Here is an 18589-nt window from a genome sequence, read left to right on the forward strand (position 1 = left end):
TTTTTTAATCCCATTTGGTGCTTGGCAAGTGTTAATTTTAGGCCCTGGACACACCACTTTTGATAACGCTCTTCATCTATATTTTATTAATCTCACTATAATTTTGACTTGATGGCTAATTTTAACAGGTCAACATGAACTGCACATACTGCAGGCCCATAACTGTGTGATTTTCTTCATTCAAGAAGAAAGATGTTTTGCAGAATGCCCAGGCTTTTCTTTTCCATAAACAAAGGTAGACAGTGATCAGGGCAGTCCATACAACTATATTACATATATACAAGCAAAAAAAAAAAAAAAGGGTTTTGGTCAAGAGACGTCATTATATTTCCTCTCTTTTGTTTGCGATCAGTTCATTTTAAACTGGTAAACTTCTGGAAAGTTTTAAGTCCAAGGATTTAGAAAGCAAATGTATTCAAGCAGTCAGTTCAAAACAGTACTAATGCAGAGAAAACCCGGACAATTACATCAGAGATGGTGGAGAAAATAGTCTCACGTCCAGATTTTAGTAAATTATTCATTTCAGCATGTATTTGGCTTCAAAGCACAGCTTCTCTCATATTCAGTGATTGTTTCAGAGCAGCCCAAAGCTGTTTCTCATTGCACTGTGTGAAATAAAGACTGGACAGTGGCTCAAAACACCCAACTGCTGCATGAGCATATCATAAGCAAACTACAACTCTTGATTGGACAAAGCAAACCAGTGTCACGCTCAAAGTTTTGAGGGATGACTATTTCAAGATGATTACAGTGAGTCATAGATTAGGAACACATCTCACTGTATTTATGTAGTTGTCAGAATTCAGGGGGAAGGTTGTTACCGGGTACGTTGTGTTAAAAGGGAAGCCCACTGTCTTGACTTTGAAAACCCCTAAAAACATATTCGAAAATATGTTCTAAAACATATGATAGCTTCATGTGACAAGCAGACCAAAATTCATGCCTATACATTCAAACATAGTGCATTTAGACGTGCCACACTAGATTTGACGATTTGCCGGTTGTCGTTGGTGTGAATCTGACAGTTCATCAGTGTCATTAATTTCTATATGATATTATAAAATAGCAGCTTGTGCATTTAGCAAAAGTTCTTCTTTTTTACAAGTAAGTGAAAAACACAGGTTTACTTACAGAGGTTTGGTATGGTAGGTTTGTTCTCATTTGGTTAATTGCTGTTGCATATTTTGTCACAGTTCCTTTGAATAAAACTGTTTTCTTTGTGAATTCATGGAAAAGGAAAAGCCTGAGGATGAATATATGATGGCTGAATTTACATTTTTATGTGAACTGATACAGTTTTTTCATGTACTGAACTCACAAACTAAATGCTGTTCCACGCATGCTTCGCATTTGTCCCTGTGAGAATTTATAAGGAAGGCTAAGAATCAGACATACAGAAATGCTGGTTCTTTAATCTTGTTCTTTTATGGCCTCTGCAGGCAGAGATGATAAATGGTTAAATTAAGAGACTAGAAACCTCAAAATCCCTCTGCAGCAGAATTTTGCTCAATTTATTTTAGTCCTATTTCAACATATATACTCTAAATTGTGCTAATTTAGTCTCATCAATCAAACCTGCTGTAAAAGCACTCTTTTTTCTAGTCCTCTCTCACACTCTTTCTTATCTGATTTATAATTTGCTCTGGTCATCCCCTTGGTTTCAATTTCAGATCCTTCATATTGTTACTTCTGTCATTGTATGGTAAGACTGAGGCTTTGTTGCAAAACCCAGTGAGCTGCCAACTGCATACATAGACAACTGCCTTCTGTGTCAGCATCCTAACTGAAATGGGACCTCATAAATGAATTATTATTGGTGTATATATAGGCAGCAGTTCTGTGCATCATACAAATAGATCTACTCACATCAATTAATAGTTTTCATGTGACGTCACACCCTTATAGGAATGCCCATCTCGAGGGCAAAATGAAGCTTTGCTCCACTGACCGACAGTTATTTTTACGCGGTTTGCATTTAGTAGTAAAACGCAGATATTAAAAGGCGAAATACAGTAAACACCTTACTGATTATTTATATTTTGTACAGGAAAGCAGATGAAGCCAGAATATAAACGCAATGTACAAAGTTTCACGTTAAATGGTTTCCCATAGAAAACCATTAGAAGGAAAATACTGGACCATTAAGCGGATTGCGTTCATATTCCGGCCTCATCTGCTTGCCTATGTAAACTATGCATCATTAATATAGAGAATATTACTGTTTTAAATATATTAAGGCACTTTAAGTGTTTTTACAGCGTTTTTCTGCACTGTTTAATGATTGAAATATTGCCGTGGGTGTTTAATATGGATTGCAAATGGCCAAAACTTTTTGTTCACATACTTGTGTTTTATTCTTTTGAGAGGTGATCTAAATATATGCGGCTGTAAAACAGATGGAAAATTGTCAGGCTTGTCCTGCAGTTCTATGGATGTTTTGCCCTCCAGGTCTTCGAGCCGGTCACATGACTGAAAGCTATGAATTGTATGAGAGACTCGTGAATGGATAGTGCATTTGTGACGCAATAGCTACACATGCCTTATCAGCATTAAACTCAATTTATCGACATTTTCAGAAATTTCTGCTTCTAAAAGCATTTCGATCTGCACATTCAGGCTGTTTTCACCTCTTCATCTTTAAATCCATTTCACTTCTCTCTGTCTCATTCAGCCATTACATTTTTTTCTCAACTTCTTTTTCTGTCTTTTGTGGCTGTTGTCGTTTTTAGTTTTCTTCATATTCTCTTTTTTAATTCGTCATCCCCTCACACCTCTGAGTAACATTAGTGCAGAATCTACACCAGCACCTTACAAAACCTCTTCATTTCATCTTTCTCCTCTGACCTCCTGTCAACCCATCCTTTCCTTATATCCTCCTCCTTATCCCCTCTTCGGTTTTATATAATCTGTGGCTAACTTATTTAAAGTATGAAGCTGTTTGTACAGTCCTTATTTAACCTCCAGGAGTGACTGTGCTTTGCATACAGAAATCGGTAGCCAGGCAATGGAGGAAACTAAGTGCTAACACAGCAGAGTCCAGAGTTCAAAGCACCTTTAGTTACCACGGTTACTGATGGATTCACGGTGTCTTTTATAGCAGGTGTTTGTTTAAACTGAAGTTGCAGAGTTTTTGACAACCACGTATAAAATGTCAAATATTTTGGCTAGGGGTGCCATCTGAATATTAATGTAGTACACTTCAGTACACAGTACAGAATATATCAGAGAATTAAAAAAAAAATCCAGTGCTGGAATGTTATAGAACTATAAGGAATATAAATATTTCAAGTTATGTTGTGTTTTTGTATTATTGGAGACATTTGTGCAATAAAGATTAAACAGAAGTAGTTTACATTTATTCTTCTCTAGGATTATATATCTGGCATGGAAAACTGCGTCAAATCTCTGATTTATTTATTTTTATTGATTTATTTTGTGGCTGGTAATACAGTTAGGGTATTTATTTTTTTTTATCTGGACACATTACAGACAGATACACTGTGATTATATACAAAGGTGGCATTACTGTAAAAGTCAAGGAATACCCAACAAAAGCAAGTATAGAACATAAGAACACAAGTAACAGACAAGTTAACTAACTAACAAACAAAGATTTAAAGAAGAGTGGGTTAGAAGAGAGAGAGGACAAAAAAGTGAGAGAATAAATAAGTAAATAAATAAAATATTATGATATAGTAACAATAATAATGATAACATTAATGGACTTTATATAAATATAAAAATGATAAAAGTAATGGTTTATATACTGTATATGCAAATTCCTTTTTTGGAGCAGCAACAGATTAAAGAAATGCTATTTCACATGCTATTTGAATATATATATATTCACAAGTTTGACATCAGTACGATTTTTAATGTTTTTAATGGAGTTCATTAAGGCTGTATTTATTTGATCAAAATATACAGGAAAAACAGTAATATTGTGAAATATTATTGAAATTTCTAATATTGGTTTCCTATTTTAATATACTTTAGAATATAATTTAATTCTGTGACAAAGCACTGAATTTTCATCAGCCATTACTCCAGTCTTCAGTGTCACATAATACTTCAGAAATATGCTGATTTATTATCAGTGTTGAAACTGTTGTGCTGCAAATTATTATTATTATTATTATTGTTTTTGAAACCTGTGATACTTTTTTCTTTGACTCTTTGATGAATAAAAAGTTAAAAAGAACAGCATTTATTCAAAATAGAAATCTTTTCTAAGTCTTTACTACGTATTAAATTCTTTTTTTCTTTTTTTTTTTTTAAAAAAGAAAGAAAAAGAGACAGAGAAAGAAAGAAAGAAAAATTGCTGACCCCAAATTTTCTGAAGATTTCTGAAGGATCATGTGACACTGAAGACTGGAGTAATGATGCTGAAAATTCAGCTATGTTTCACAGGAATAAATTATGTTTTAAAGTATATTAAAATAAAATAAACTGTTATTTTAAATTACAGTAATATTTCACAAAATATTTTTCTGTATTTTTAATCAAATAGATACAGCCTTGATGAGCATAAGAAACTCTACAAAAACAGTAAAAATCGTTATAATCTTTAACTGATCCCAGACTTTTGAATGGCAGTGAATAAATGCAATGATGCAATGATGCTAAACATTTGTGTAAATTTAGGTAATTTGTGAATCACCATATGTGTTTCTTTTTATGGACTGATAGTACCTGTAGCCATTGTGTAGTGGATATTTTATTTTTCCAGTTGGCCAAAAATTTTTATTGGTGATATAGAGACAGAAGTAGGGAGGGACAGTAGACAGATAGTTTTGCTGTGACTTCTTTCCAAAATGTAACCTAGTAACCAGGGTGCACAACCAGAGGGCATATTGGCTTTATCTTGTATATTGAGATTGCAGTGCACACATTTGTTTGAATCTGTCATTCCCGTTTTAAACTATTAGTTTTGGGTTAGGTGTGTTCTATGTATCACTTTATATTGGATTAGTTGTATGTTAGTATTATTATTATTTTTATTTATTTTTATTTTTTTGCTGGAACTGAATGTATTTAAACTGGTTTCTAGATTTTCTATGGTTTCTAGATTTTTATAAAGCAAAATTGTAATTATGGATGACTGGATGAGTCATGGAACATTTTTGTTTTATTTATTTATTTATTTAAATGTAATCATTTATTCATTCATCCAAAATCTTCTAAAAGTAGTTTTTGTAATGTTTATTCAGCACTTTATTCAGTCGTCCTCTAATGATTGGGATTTTTTTTTAAAATATTGATATGCAATTATTTGTGACTACTTTAATTAATCAATCAGCACATCATGTAGTTCAATCGAAGCAACTGGTAAATGTTTAAGCATTTACAGCCTTTATACAGATCATTACACTGGCCTGATCTTGTAAATTTCAACTTGGAATTTAATGGTTAATAGTCTACTTGTATCTTTTTGCTCATATGTACATTTCTCCAGTGCTGATGCATGGAATATAAGCGAGAGCTTTTAACGTTCCCTGGAGAAGTATGTTAAGCACTGGAATAATATCATAATACACTGATCTGCTATGGTTAGTGAAATATTTTGTCATATAAACCTCTAACTTCCTAATGGGTCCATTTCTTAGTGTTTTCTGAAAGTGTGGCAGGTTTTGACAGCACACCACTGCAGTCCTTCTGAATATTTCATGACCATCTGTGGAGAATTATGCCTCTGTTTACATCGGCCAATCAAAATAAAGGAGTATGCTAAAGCCCTGCCTTTTCCCATATTATACTTTAACTGCTGATTATTCAACAGTTGTTGATTTCTCTTAGCTGCAAAATTTAAATTAGTTTTGTTTTTGGTTCATCAAAGGTTACTACTAATTTCAGGTGAAATGGCTTAAGATCAGCATTTAGGTGAAGTGACTATCAGAGTGAGGGTCAGAAAACTCTTTATAAAGCTTTCAGATCAATCTCCACGCCTGCTGTTTTTGTGTGAATAAAAAAAGTGCACGAAGAGAGAGCGAGTTGGAGGAGGTGTCTCTGGAGAGTGTGTTCATGAAGTGCTTTGGATTGTGCATGCGTTTAAGATGGCAGACGCAATGTGCATGCCAATGATGAGGGGCTCCACTCTCACGCAGCACCACAGGGAAAGCACACACTCTTTCTGCATCACAAATACGCTCATCTGACTGGTGGGCTCTTGATGTTTACACACACTTATACACATGCTCCAGCACAGGTATGCTCGTCCAGTGGATAGGATGTTGACAGTAACACATACGCACACATGGCAATTGCACCCAGTCTCATTATGAGGTGAGAATGGCACCACTACATAATTTAAGGAATGTGTCTTGGTCACCTGAATGGTGCAGAGCAGGATGAACTATAGAGACAGAAATGAGGGGTGGCATTCTGCAGATGATGACAGAATGAAAATGCATGAGAATTGGGAGAAGAAGAAAAAACAAAAAAAAAAAGGATAATGTCAGCTGCGGTTGCCGGTTCACTCCAGGGACAGGAGAGAAAATGTCAGATTGAAATCAACGTGTTCCCACAGCTGTTTCCTGCTTCTGAAATCACATCATTTCCAGACCAGCCAATGACATCCTGATAACATTAATGACAGCTTCTAATGAAAGATGGATGAGATCTGCTTATTTCTGTTGTGTAAATCGATAGTCCTGTTTTTATTGGAACAGGGAGGTGAAGTAATTAGTGACCTTAATGACTGTACTGGATATTCAGTTTCATCTGTTTCTTTTATTGGATGTATTGACAAAATCATAAACAACTGACCTTAAACTGTCCTGTAAAAACTGGTGTGACTGAATAAAAGAGAGAATGCTTTAGTATTTGTTTATTCTTATTTATTATTCTTATTTATACTGCTGCAATGAAAGTACCATAATATTGCTTTGTTTTGTGATTTGTGTTTTTCATGGTGAAACCATGATATTCTTGTAAGTATGATTTAACTGTCATTGTATATGAAAATGTTAATCATTCAGTACCATAAAAAGTAGCACTGTATTTTGATAGTGTGTCACTGTATCAAGGTACCTCAGCAGTACCTTTTTGAAAAGAATGTCTTAGGAAGGATCTGAATGCATCATTCCTTTTTTTTTATTTTTTATGAAACTAACAAAATGTGTTGAAATGTGATTTATCTTTTCAGGAGTGTCTTTTAACAGTGTATATACTCAGATTTGGAGGGTGCTACTTCATCTTGCAGCTGATCCATTTCCAGATGTCTCTGATCTGGCCATGAAGGTTCTCAACAGCATCGCATACAAGGTACAGACATTCCTGGGAGCCTAATTACATCTGCCCCATTTCACTGTGCTCACATATTTCTATCTGCTGTTTCTTCTTATATCTATATACGTATTTGCATTTAGTGTTATTTCATTTGTAAGTGTTACAGGTCCAGAACATTTTGCGCTACAAGTATTGTAGACTAGAACATTGTGTTTTATTCTTAAAGAAATATTCCAGGTTCGGTACATGGTAAGCTCAGTCGACAGCATTGTAGTGTAATGATTCAACTCGTCCCTCCTTTTTTATTTATTTTTTATTGGTTTTACAGTAGATGATTATGCATTTAAAGAAGTGTGCCATAATGATAGAAAAAGGTAGATTACTTTGAATGGGAGAATTATGAGTATAGATGCCTAACCTAGTTTTGTAACACACATTTACTTAGTCACTATTGTGACCCAATTAGTGTCATAAAAGGTTTTAAACTTTAATAATTTGCTGATGCCAAAAAAACACAACAACAAAGCAACCAATAAGTAACAGGTATAGTCACAATTTAACTTAAACAATGGAAATAAAACGCTGGGGCAAATTAATAAAATGTCCCCATGTTTCAACTAAAATGAATGATTAATAAAACAAGCTTGTGATTTGATATCTTTTTCCCACATAATTATTATAATTTCTAATATTTGTATTTTTGAAAATATTAAGTAATGTGACAATACTGACATTTAGCATAGCCTATAAATGCATGTATTATATAGGCTGCCACTTTTAATGGTCCACTGCAAAGTAAACCGCTTTTTAATTTTTTACAGCAAGAATGATATAACATAGGATTCAATTATATAAATAATACTGCACACCTGTTTAATGTGTAAAAATCTAAAATGCGGTGTTTTGCAAATGCAGCAGCGGTGGATATATATAGATAGATAGATATAGATATAGATATATATAGATATGTGTATGTTATGTATGTGTATGTTTTGTATAGCTGGCTAATGAGCGGTCTGTAAACTTGGGTCTGTATAAAAGGTGTTTATTGTGTTTGAACTAGTTTTGAGTATGGTACACTTGGCAGTGCACAAAGAACTGGTGAGAGCATGTCTGTAGAGAGCGGCATATTTTTGATGAGAGTGGCAAAAAACTGTCAAGGAAAGGTTGTGTGGAATGCCCTTATATAAAGTTGGTTTGGGTGTGTTTTATGAAAAAGACTCACCTCGTGCACACGGCTGCTTATTTAGAATACTCCAAATTCACTAACATTACAACGAGGTTAAGAAAAATTAACGTGCTTAATGCAGTGAAATGGATCAAGAATGCACTTTTAGCTCTAATCATAAATCTTAGTCTGATATGAGTGTCGAGTAATCATTAAGTATGGTATATATCAAAGTTCTTTTATTACCATCTGATACCTTGCAATTCCATACTGCCACAGGTCCTTTTTTTAAGAATCCAGAAAACATGCGCTTATGTGTTTAACGTGTCCACACATACACAAGCCCACATACAACATCTGAGCCTTATACGCGTCCTACTTTTAAACTTTCCACATTCAGCCCTGTTTGTTATTAAGCAAATGCAATTAAAAAGAAACGGAGAGGCACCCGTAAGTTAAGAAGCAAACAACCACCGCTGACTTCTGTCTCTGAGTATCTGCTGTTCAAGCTGTGTCAGTAGCCTGCTTCCTCTGATACTCCTCATACTGTATATGGCCTACGAGTCCCTACCCACGTTGCACAGTGTTAGTGCATAACATTCTGCTAATGAATTAGCCTGAGCACAAAGAGCACTTCCACTCACAGACTTATGTTCCATATGCTGCACTGTGTCAGTGTAACTAGATGAAACTAGACACTGCTAACTTTACATTATCAATTGCTGTTTTCTAAATATTGAAGCTTGTCCAGTGACAATTGACTTTTTCCAACATCAAGCAGTATATAATTTTTTTTAATTCACATTGTTTTCTATGTAGCTTTACTACACTGAACAAAATTATAAATGCAACACTTTTGTTTTTGCCCCCATTTTTCATGAGCTAAACTCAAAGATCTAAGACTTTTTCTATGTCAAGTCAAGTCACCTTTATTTATATAGCGCTTTTAACAATACAGATTGTGTCAAAGCACTTAACAGTATCAAATTGGAGGATAGAGTGTCAGTAATGTATAATGATAAGATTAAACACTAAATTTTCAGTTAAAGGCATTTCATTATTGAATTCAGAGATGTCATTGCCTAGCTCAGTTTAAATAGTATCTGTGCAATCAAATCGACGATAATCGCTAGAAATTAAGTCTCCCCGACTGAGCAAGCCAGAGGCGACAGCGGCAAGGAACCAAAACTCCCTCTGTGACAGAATGGAGAAAAAAACCTTGGGAGAAACCAGGCTCAGTCGGGGGGCCAGTTCTCCTCTGGCCAGACGAAACCCGCAGTTCAATTCCAACCGCAGCCATGTCAGACTGTGTAAAGGGCTTATCTGATTAACCATGGTCTGTACACAAAAGGCCTATTTCTCTCAAATATTGTTCACAAATCTGTCTAAATCTGTGTTAGTGAGCACTTCTCCTTTGCCGAGATAATCCATCCACCTCACAGGTGTGGCATATGAAGATGCTGATTAGACAGCATGATTATTGCACAGGTGTGCCTTAGGCTGGCCACAATAAAAGGCCACTCTAAAATGTCGCAAGTTTTGAGGGAGTGTGCAATTGGCATGCTGACTGCAGGAATGTTCACCAGAGCTGTTGCCCGTGAATTGAATGTTCATTTCTCTACCATAAGCCATCTCCAAAGGCGTTTCAGAGAATTTGGCAGTACATCCAACCGGCCTCACAACCGCAGACCACGTGTAACCACACCAGCCCAGGACCTCCACATCCAGCATCTTCACCTCCAAGATCGTCTGAGACCAGCCACCCAGACAGCTGCTGCAACAATTGGTTTGCATAACCAAATAATTTCTGCACAAACTGTCAGAAACCGTCTCAGGGAAGCTCATCTGCATGCTCGTCGTCCTCATCGGGGTCTCGACCTGACTGCAGTTCGTCGTTGTAACCAACTTGAGTGGGCAAATGCTCACATTCGATGGCGTCTGGCACTTTGGAGAGGTGTCCTCTTCACGGATGAATCCCGGTTTTCACTGTACAGGGCAGATGGCAGACACCGTGTATGGCGTCGTGTGGGTGAGCGGTTTGCTGATGTCAATGTTGTGGATCGAGTGGCCCATGGTGGCGGTGGGGTTATGGTATGGGCAGGTGTATGTTATGGACAACGAACACAGGTGCATTTTATTGATGGCATTTTAAATGCACAGAGATACCGTGACGAGATCCTGAGGCCCATTGTTGTGCCATTCATCCACGACCATCACCTCATGTTGCAGCATGATAATGCACGGCCCCATGTTGCAAGGATCTGTACACAATTCCTGGAAGCTGAAAACATCTCAGTTCTTGCATGGCCAGCATACTCACCGGACATGTCACCCATTGAGCATGTTTGGGATGCTCTGGATCAGCGTATACGACAGCGTGTTCCAGTTCCTGCCAATATCCAGCAACTTTGCACAGCCATTGAAGAGGAGTGGACCAACATTCCACAGGCCACAATCAACAACCTGATCAACTCTATGCGAAGGAGATGTGCTGCACTGCGTGAGGCAAGTGGTGGTCACACCAGATACTGACAGATACCCAATACAGTAAAACTGCACATTTTAGAGTGGCCTTTTATTGTGGCCAGCCTAAGGCACACCTGTGCAATAATTATGCTGTCTAATCAGCATCTTGATATGCCACACCTGGATGGAGTATCTCGGCAAAGGAGAAGTGCTCACTAACACAGATTTAGACAGATTTGTGAATAATATTTGAGAGAAATAGGCCTTTTGTGTACATAGAAAAAGTCTAAGATCTTTGAGTTCAGCTCATGAAAAATGGGGGCAAAAACAAAAGTGTTGCGTTTATAATTTTGTTCAGTGTATTAAGAATGCTGAGGGAACATTCGTTCTAGTCAGTTGTTTTGTACAGTTCCCTCTCTCATATGTTTCATTGGTAAGTCTAATTAATTATTGGTTTGTTGAGAATGTATATGAACAGATAAAAAATATTGACGTGAATATTTTGTTAATTTTCTGTTCATTGCTATTTACAGTATTTGATCTTTTCGATCTTTTTTTTCTTTCTTTCACTATAAATGTGTAAATTTGAGGCTTGTTTTTATACTAGTGAATATAAATCAGCAGTTTGATATTGTGCCATTGTGATTTTAATTTGCTGTGCTGTGTACTAAAATAGCAGATCTTCAATCTTCAATTTACTATAGTTAGCTTTTTTCCCTGGGTGTCTTGATAACAGATTCTTTGCTCAAAAGAGTAGCTTTAACTGCTTCAAATTATGACTAGCTAGTAGCTTGGCAAACTACATTGTCAAAGCGCTTCCTCAAAATTACATTGCTCAAGGGTTTCCAGAAGTTCAGCTTAACTGCTAACTTAAAACAGTGGCAATCTTTACATGGCCACATTTTTTTGTTTTTGATTTTGGTTTTCTGTTCATTTGAGTTCATATAAGTTTTGCTGAATTTACTTTTTTCGAATCCATGTTCATGATTTTGCCAAAAGCAACACTTAGAATTTACTTAGAAGTGGCTTCCTATGTGGTTCTCAGAGGTCTATGAGGCTTCACTAATTAATATATTTGTCATAACATTACTCTCAGTTTGACATCATCTAGCATAAGCAAGATGCCGAGAGACTCTGGCAAATACACATTTACTGCAGACTGATTCGCTTTACTAAAAATCTTCTTTTCATACACCATACTGAGCTATGTTTTTAAGTTGAAGCTTGAGTGTTGTTATAATCCCCTGTTACAGAGTTCAAACTGTAGAGAGGAGGCGTAGTCGGAGTTCCAAAATCCTCTGACAGAGTATCAGACATTCGTCCTTGTTTTCTCAGGTCTGCTTGCATCATGTCTACATCAGCTTGAGCCTGATTGCAGCCAAATAACTAACAATGGATTTTTGAGTTTTAAAGTGTTTTTTCTTTTTTTCTTTTTTTTTTGAGTACCAGCTACATAAGCACTTCAGTGCTTTTTGTTAGACACTGATTAACTTTGAAAAGTCTCTAAACCATGATTGCAGAACTTTCAAAGGTTGCTTAAATTTCCAATAATCAAACTTGTTTTGTCTTTGACCTTTCTTAAGTTCCTGAGCAGCAGGTGACAATGAGTGCCAATTTGTCATGCTGACATTTGTGCTGTGATACTCAGATAGACCTGCTGAGTCCAGTCAGTGCAAAATAACACACACCACACACACACCCCTCTATCAGAGCCTGTTATGTTCTAACTTATGTTCTAGTTTACTCATACTAGCACTAAAAGTACAGTATAAATTCACTGATGAAAGGAAAGTGCATCATTTTAAGTATGCAGAAAGACAATACACCACCACTGAGAGTGATATACTACTATAATACAAAATTGCATCTTGTTACTACAAATCCTACTGTAGTGATATCAGATGTTAGTTAGCCTAACACGGGACACCACTAAATGCAGTGATTTTAGATTTAAGTAGCACCACCAGTGTAATGGCTTTGGGCTTAAATATTAATATTAATATTTCGTTTTGGTCATACTATTTTATGGGGCACCAGCCAAGGAATTTGTCCTTGACAATAAAGAACAATCATGGAAGATTGTTGAATAAATAAGAATGACAAATAAATTATAGGAAGTTGTAGTCTGACCAATCTGAAGGATTTGTGAGATATCGTTAACTTGTAGAGCCTTTTTACTGTATTATCAACACAAGGGAAGACTCAAGTGTAATAAAAAAGGGTTTTATTAACAAAGGGATAGACAAGAGTAATTAACAACTACTAAGTGGATACAATGAATGGATAAAGTGCAAAAGATTGATAAATGGAAGTGACTGAGTTGGATGTTACAATGGACGTTATCTTATGAAAAGATAAACTGAAGTTTCCTGGAAGTAATAAGGTATTCTAGGTTCACCTTATTCTAGGTTCAACAAATAAATCGAGGGATTATTTATTAAATGACATCAGTTATATAGAATCTAATGCAAATTAGATAATCATAAACTGACAATACACTAATGCCAGCGGTCTCTGGAAAGAGGTTTGGAAAGAGTGATATTTATGTTCTGCCTGGTCATGTGCTGAGTCTAAGCGGCGACGTTTTCCACTTGTTGTCACAGTGGAAGGAAAGGAGTCGGATCCGTTTCACAGTCTTGAACACGAAGCACTGTTGGACGATGAGAAGGCGGGGTTTGCAAGTTGGCACCTTTCAGATCCAGCATTCTGATTGGCTGATGCTGTCAGAGGTGGCCATGGTATGGCCTCTCTCTGGCATGAGGTCTATTTGCATAGTTAAAGTCCACGTTTGCAACAATGTCTTTACTGTTTTTCCTATGCATTATTCACTTTTCAAACCAATTCCAGATTAACCTACACATTGTGTTGAAAGTATGAAGACCAAACACCAATGGGTAATGCTGAACATAACTTTCCACGTGTTGTGTGGAAAGGAGTCTTCCCATCTTGACCGTTGTTCACTACACTACTAAAAAACTACTAGAAATGATAAATCATTCAGGCACTTTTTACATTTTTTTAACTACTATTTGCATATTTAGGACAGCGGTGCATTCAAATAACTAACTTTAATGATCTAGGATCTCATTTTTCATGTTTACACTTCAAGTATATATAAATTCAGTCTCACATGAGAATCAGATAAGATTAGCTTATATTTTGTTTTTCATAAATTATTAATGGTGTGCAAGTATAGTTTTGTTTAATGGTGCTCCACCCCCGTGCCACTGCGATGCCTCTGCTTTTATCCTTCTACATTAGATCTTGGATTTAAATAATACAACAGATTTGGATTTAGAGGAAAAACATAGCAGCGAACTATGAAATTATGTGTTTGTGCAAACTACGTTAAATAAGGAGTATAATTTTAGGGCATCATATATGCTCATGATGCATGGCTTTTCTAAAAGGTAAGCATCTTAATTATCAAAATGCATTGTGACAAGCTAGGTGGGGGGGAAAAATCAAGTGGAAATGCATTTGCCCTTAATTTAGTAATAAAATAAATAAATATTTAAAAATGTGTAATAAAAACAAATTATTATAACTAATATTTATAATGTGTGAAGCATTTATTATTTTTTAAAGTATCATGCTGCTAGCTTATCAACATAGTAGCAGCAAACTCTATTGAAGACAATTGTAAGTTGTTGCTTCTGAGGACTTAAACTACAGAACATAATGGAAGTTTTACTTTGACACTTTTAGTGTAGACACCTTCAAGCCACTACGGTGCTTAATGTCAGTGGACACTCAGTCTTATAGCAAGGCAAATAGCTAGATTTTTGGAACATAGCTAGTGTCTCTCATTTATGGGGTTTGTAACTAAGAACATAAATAATGTGTTTATTTATATCCGATTTATTTGGTCTTATAAATAATCTTTTCTCTCTCCAGTCCCTATCACTGATTATTGTGTACATTTCTATAATCTGTATCATATCTTTTCAATATTCATATCTATTTTCTTTTTAACTTAATGAATATGTGGGAGACAAACACAGTCATTTTAATGTTTGATCTGCAGCCCAAACACAGAATAACTTTATTTCCGTCTACTCAATCATGATGAATCTACCTCTCTTTCGCTTCCCAGCAGGTTTTAGCATATAAATCAGATTAGACCATCTCTCCAGATGGCAATGAGAGGAAGGGATTGTTAACTAGATTTAGATGAAGCAGATAAGTCAACTCGCTGTGTTTTTATAAACGGCACATTTTCAGATTTTTACCATTTTAGGCTGCGATTATTGTTATGAGGAAGAGTTTTGCTGTTACTTTTGTCTCTAGGATTGCAGCTCAAACAGAGATGCATTCTCTATATTTGTATACATTAATTTTTACTACATTTGACTTACAATACTACGGGGCCACCAGAAAGTTTTTTTTGTTTGTTTTTTTTTGTCTTTTTTTTCCCTAGCACTTAGATGCAAAACTTTTAAATGGCACAGTAGGCACTGTTGTACAGGTACAGTAGATGGTAAATTTAGACTGTTAATGTAGGTTTAACTTAAATTTTTGCTGCTTTTGATGTATAGTACTCAGGACTATGTGATGCACAGTTTTAGACTTTTACATTTTTGTAATGCATCTGCCTTCTACTACTGCTTCTCACATCAGGCCACCCTGAACGCTCGCACACAGAGGATTCTGGACTCAGGATCTCTGACCCAGTCAGCACCTGCCAGCCCCACCAGCAAAGGAACACTCATACATCAAGCAGGGTGAGTTATAAATACTTAAATATGTATTTAATTTGCTTAAAATCAGCGTCAGGACCGTATAGTCACCTGGAATGATTTTGTTTTTTTTTAAATAACAGGTGACAAAGCAGAATGTAATAGCTTGTGCATCTCTCTTATTTTCCTCTCCTTTGCATTTATTAAACAGCATCCTGCTCTTATGTTTATTGGCTGTGCTTGGCTATTGCTGTTGATTTTGTTTTAACATGCAGCATTGCAATGCATGCTGGCCCTGTTCTTTTGCAGCGCATTAATCTGTGTGTTATGGCCATGCTTGTTGGTGTTGTAGTGCTTCCCACAGATCCAAACGCTCTTCATCTCCCTCCAGCGGATCTCCACCTATGCCTGGTGCCTCCAGCTCCAGCCTCACCAATGAAGTGCCCAAACCGCCAGTCCGAGAGGGGCCGCCCTCTCGTCCACCATACACACCAACTCTGGGTGGTCAGGCGCCCCACTCGCAGCAGTTCCCACGCACCAGGAAGATGTTTGACAAGGGCCCTGATCAGGTAAAACAGTGATGTTGGTTTCCCACAGATCTATCCACAACCAGCTGTACTGTCTTTTTGACATGTCAAATTATTTAGGAAAACTGTGTTTTGCATTCTTGTGGTTTTCCTATTTTGTGGCACAGACACAAAATGAATCCACTAACAATGATACCACTCATAGCCCAGTGTCCAAGGCCTTGGAAGCCTTCAATATTCATTTTATATAGAGCATAAAACCTTTGTTAGATGACTAGAGCCTCAGTAGTCTCCAGTTAAAGAAGGAAAATATATCTCTGATGTATAAGAAACCTGTAAGACGCATAAAGATGTGTCTCATCTCTGGATGAGAGAAAATGGGGACTATGGATGAACATAATATAAATAAAAATATTTAAATATTTTTAATAATTTTTAAATGATGTAAATAACTAAAAATAATGAATAATGAAATAATTTCAAATGAAATTAGTATTTCATATTCATATAATTGAAAAGAACTGAACTGAGCTGGATGTTGACGTCACTAAATAAACAATGAACTGACTTTAACTGAATGTTCATATAACTGTTTTTGGCAAACAGTTGCATAAGAAGCAGAATAAAGCACAGTCAGAAGGTCATTATACAAGACCTAATCACCCTGTCAGGGTTTATTTGGTGATTCAGTTACGTATTGTCACTTATGTGTTTTTATATATAAATTTATACTTTTATATAGCAAGGATGAATTAAATTCCATTAATTTCCATTTTAAATAAATGCTGTTCTTTTGAACATTTTTATTGATCAAAGAATCCTGAAAAAAAGTGACAGTTTCCATAAAATATGTATAATAGTAAGTTAAATGTTACTCGATAATTATTAAAATGAACTGTTTGAACATTTATAATAGTACTGTAAGAGATGTTTCTTGAGCATATTAGAATGATTTTTGAAGGAGCGTGTGACTGAAGATTGGAATAATGACTGCTGAAAATTCTGCTTTGCCATCACAGGAATAAAGTGCCTTTTAAAATATATAGTAAAATAGGTTATTTTATAGTTTAATAATAATTCACAATATTATTGTTTTTACAAATAAATGCAGTCCTGATGTGCATAAGACTTATTTCAAACTAAATTAAATGATTAATGCTCTTTTTTTTTTTTAGTTGTCATGTAATAACTTTTGCCAATTCAGTTGCATGTTGTCATTTGTCTGTGTATTTCTCAGACTGCTGAGGATGGAGATGAGACAGCTGCTCACAGGAACTTCATCAGTGTGAGTCTGCAGACGGGTCTTTGCGACTGGAGTGCCAAATACTTTGCTCAGCCTGTCATGAAGGTGAGTGCTGCACAGATCAGAAGTCAGATCTAATTAATTTACTTCTAAAGCAAACAAATTCAGTTAATGTATTGACTTCAGATCATTACTTAAGATTTAATTAGGCTGATTTAAACATGTTGATTAAGCAATTAAAAATGTAATGATATTAGTAAATGGATGTGAAAGAGTTGGAGCCCTCTTCTAATATTATCAAAAAGCAATTTGCCAGAAAGTGAAGTGAAAGTTAGTGATGAAGTGTCTCAGGATTATGTGTGTGATCATTTGCTCATTATGACACAAACAGTGGTTCAGTTCCAAAACCTAGTGAAGTCCTTGTCTGTCTACTGCCTACAGCCTTCTAGTCAAGAACAGTGTCCTAACCAAAATGGAAACTGTGAGGTTTGGTGCCAAGAACCCAACAACCTTATTAAAAACCTTAACAAGGTTTAACAAACCTTAACAACCTTAACAAACCTTATTTTTTTTAAAAACAAGGTATAAACAAGAGCTGACAGACACCAAGTCTGGTGCTACCTTTAACAGTAAGGACACTAGGAGAAGTGAAAGCAAAGCAAGCATCAGATGCAGAAGAACAATCCAAAGGGTGAATACACAGGAAAAATCAGAGCCAGGCAGGAGATAGTAATGCTATCAGAATTTTTACATAAAAATCATCATAATTTAGAAGTAATAGGCTTTTTTCTGTTCTGTTTTGACTGCCCTCATCAGATCGCTCTGTTTGAATAGGCGTGGCGGATTATAGACTCGGAAGTAAACGCCCACCCACTGCTATGATTGGATAACAGTTGTGAATGTTTGACAGCCTACATCCTTCACAGATGGATGCTGCTGTGATTTAAGTTAAAAACGCATAAATACTCAGTACATATCAAACGATCTGTCATAACAGACACAGCAATAGTGTGTACATAATAATAAAAACAGTTACTTACACTTGTGTGGTGCAACATTACTGTCGGTTTAGTTCTAATCTTTCTGAAAATTCTGTGAGGAGTTGTGCCTTGTCTGTAAACGTATCTGCGGTAAAATGAAGTGAATAAAGGACCAAGTTCTTACTGACACGGTCTGGAACTTCATGAAATATAAAGTTCATCCACTCTTTTCTAAGGTTGGGATCAGAAGAAAGTCAATGCAAAGACAGACTGTATTTTTCCACAGCTGGCACTGCACA

General features: G+C 35.9%; 1 protein-coding gene across 6 annotated transcripts in view; it reads left to right on the forward strand.

The window, feature by feature from the left end:
* The window catches only part of rptor (regulatory associated protein of MTOR, complex 1), a 288710-nt gene that overhangs the window by 241776 nt on the left and 28345 nt on the right, over positions 1 to 18589 (forward strand). For 4 of the 6 annotated variants that reach the window (XM_058779698.1, XM_058779695.1, XM_058779697.1 and 1 more), the window contains 4 exons: positions 7145 to 7263; positions 15482 to 15585; positions 15893 to 16109; positions 17305 to 17415. In XM_058779698.1, the coding sequence (XP_058635681.1) occupies positions 7145 to 7263; positions 15482 to 15585; positions 15893 to 16109; positions 17305 to 17415 (551 nt within the window). The remainder of the gene's footprint in view (positions 1 to 7144; positions 7264 to 15481; positions 15586 to 15892; positions 16110 to 17304; positions 17416 to 18589) is intronic. The other 2 variants (XM_058779699.1, XM_058779696.1) reach the window with 1 other exon arrangement.

The sequence above is a fragment of the Onychostoma macrolepis genome, chromosome 06, assembly GCF_012432095.1.
Source record: "Onychostoma macrolepis isolate SWU-2019 chromosome 06, ASM1243209v1, whole genome shotgun sequence".
Lineage (NCBI taxonomy): Eukaryota > Metazoa > Chordata > Actinopteri > Cypriniformes > Cyprinidae > Onychostoma > Onychostoma macrolepis.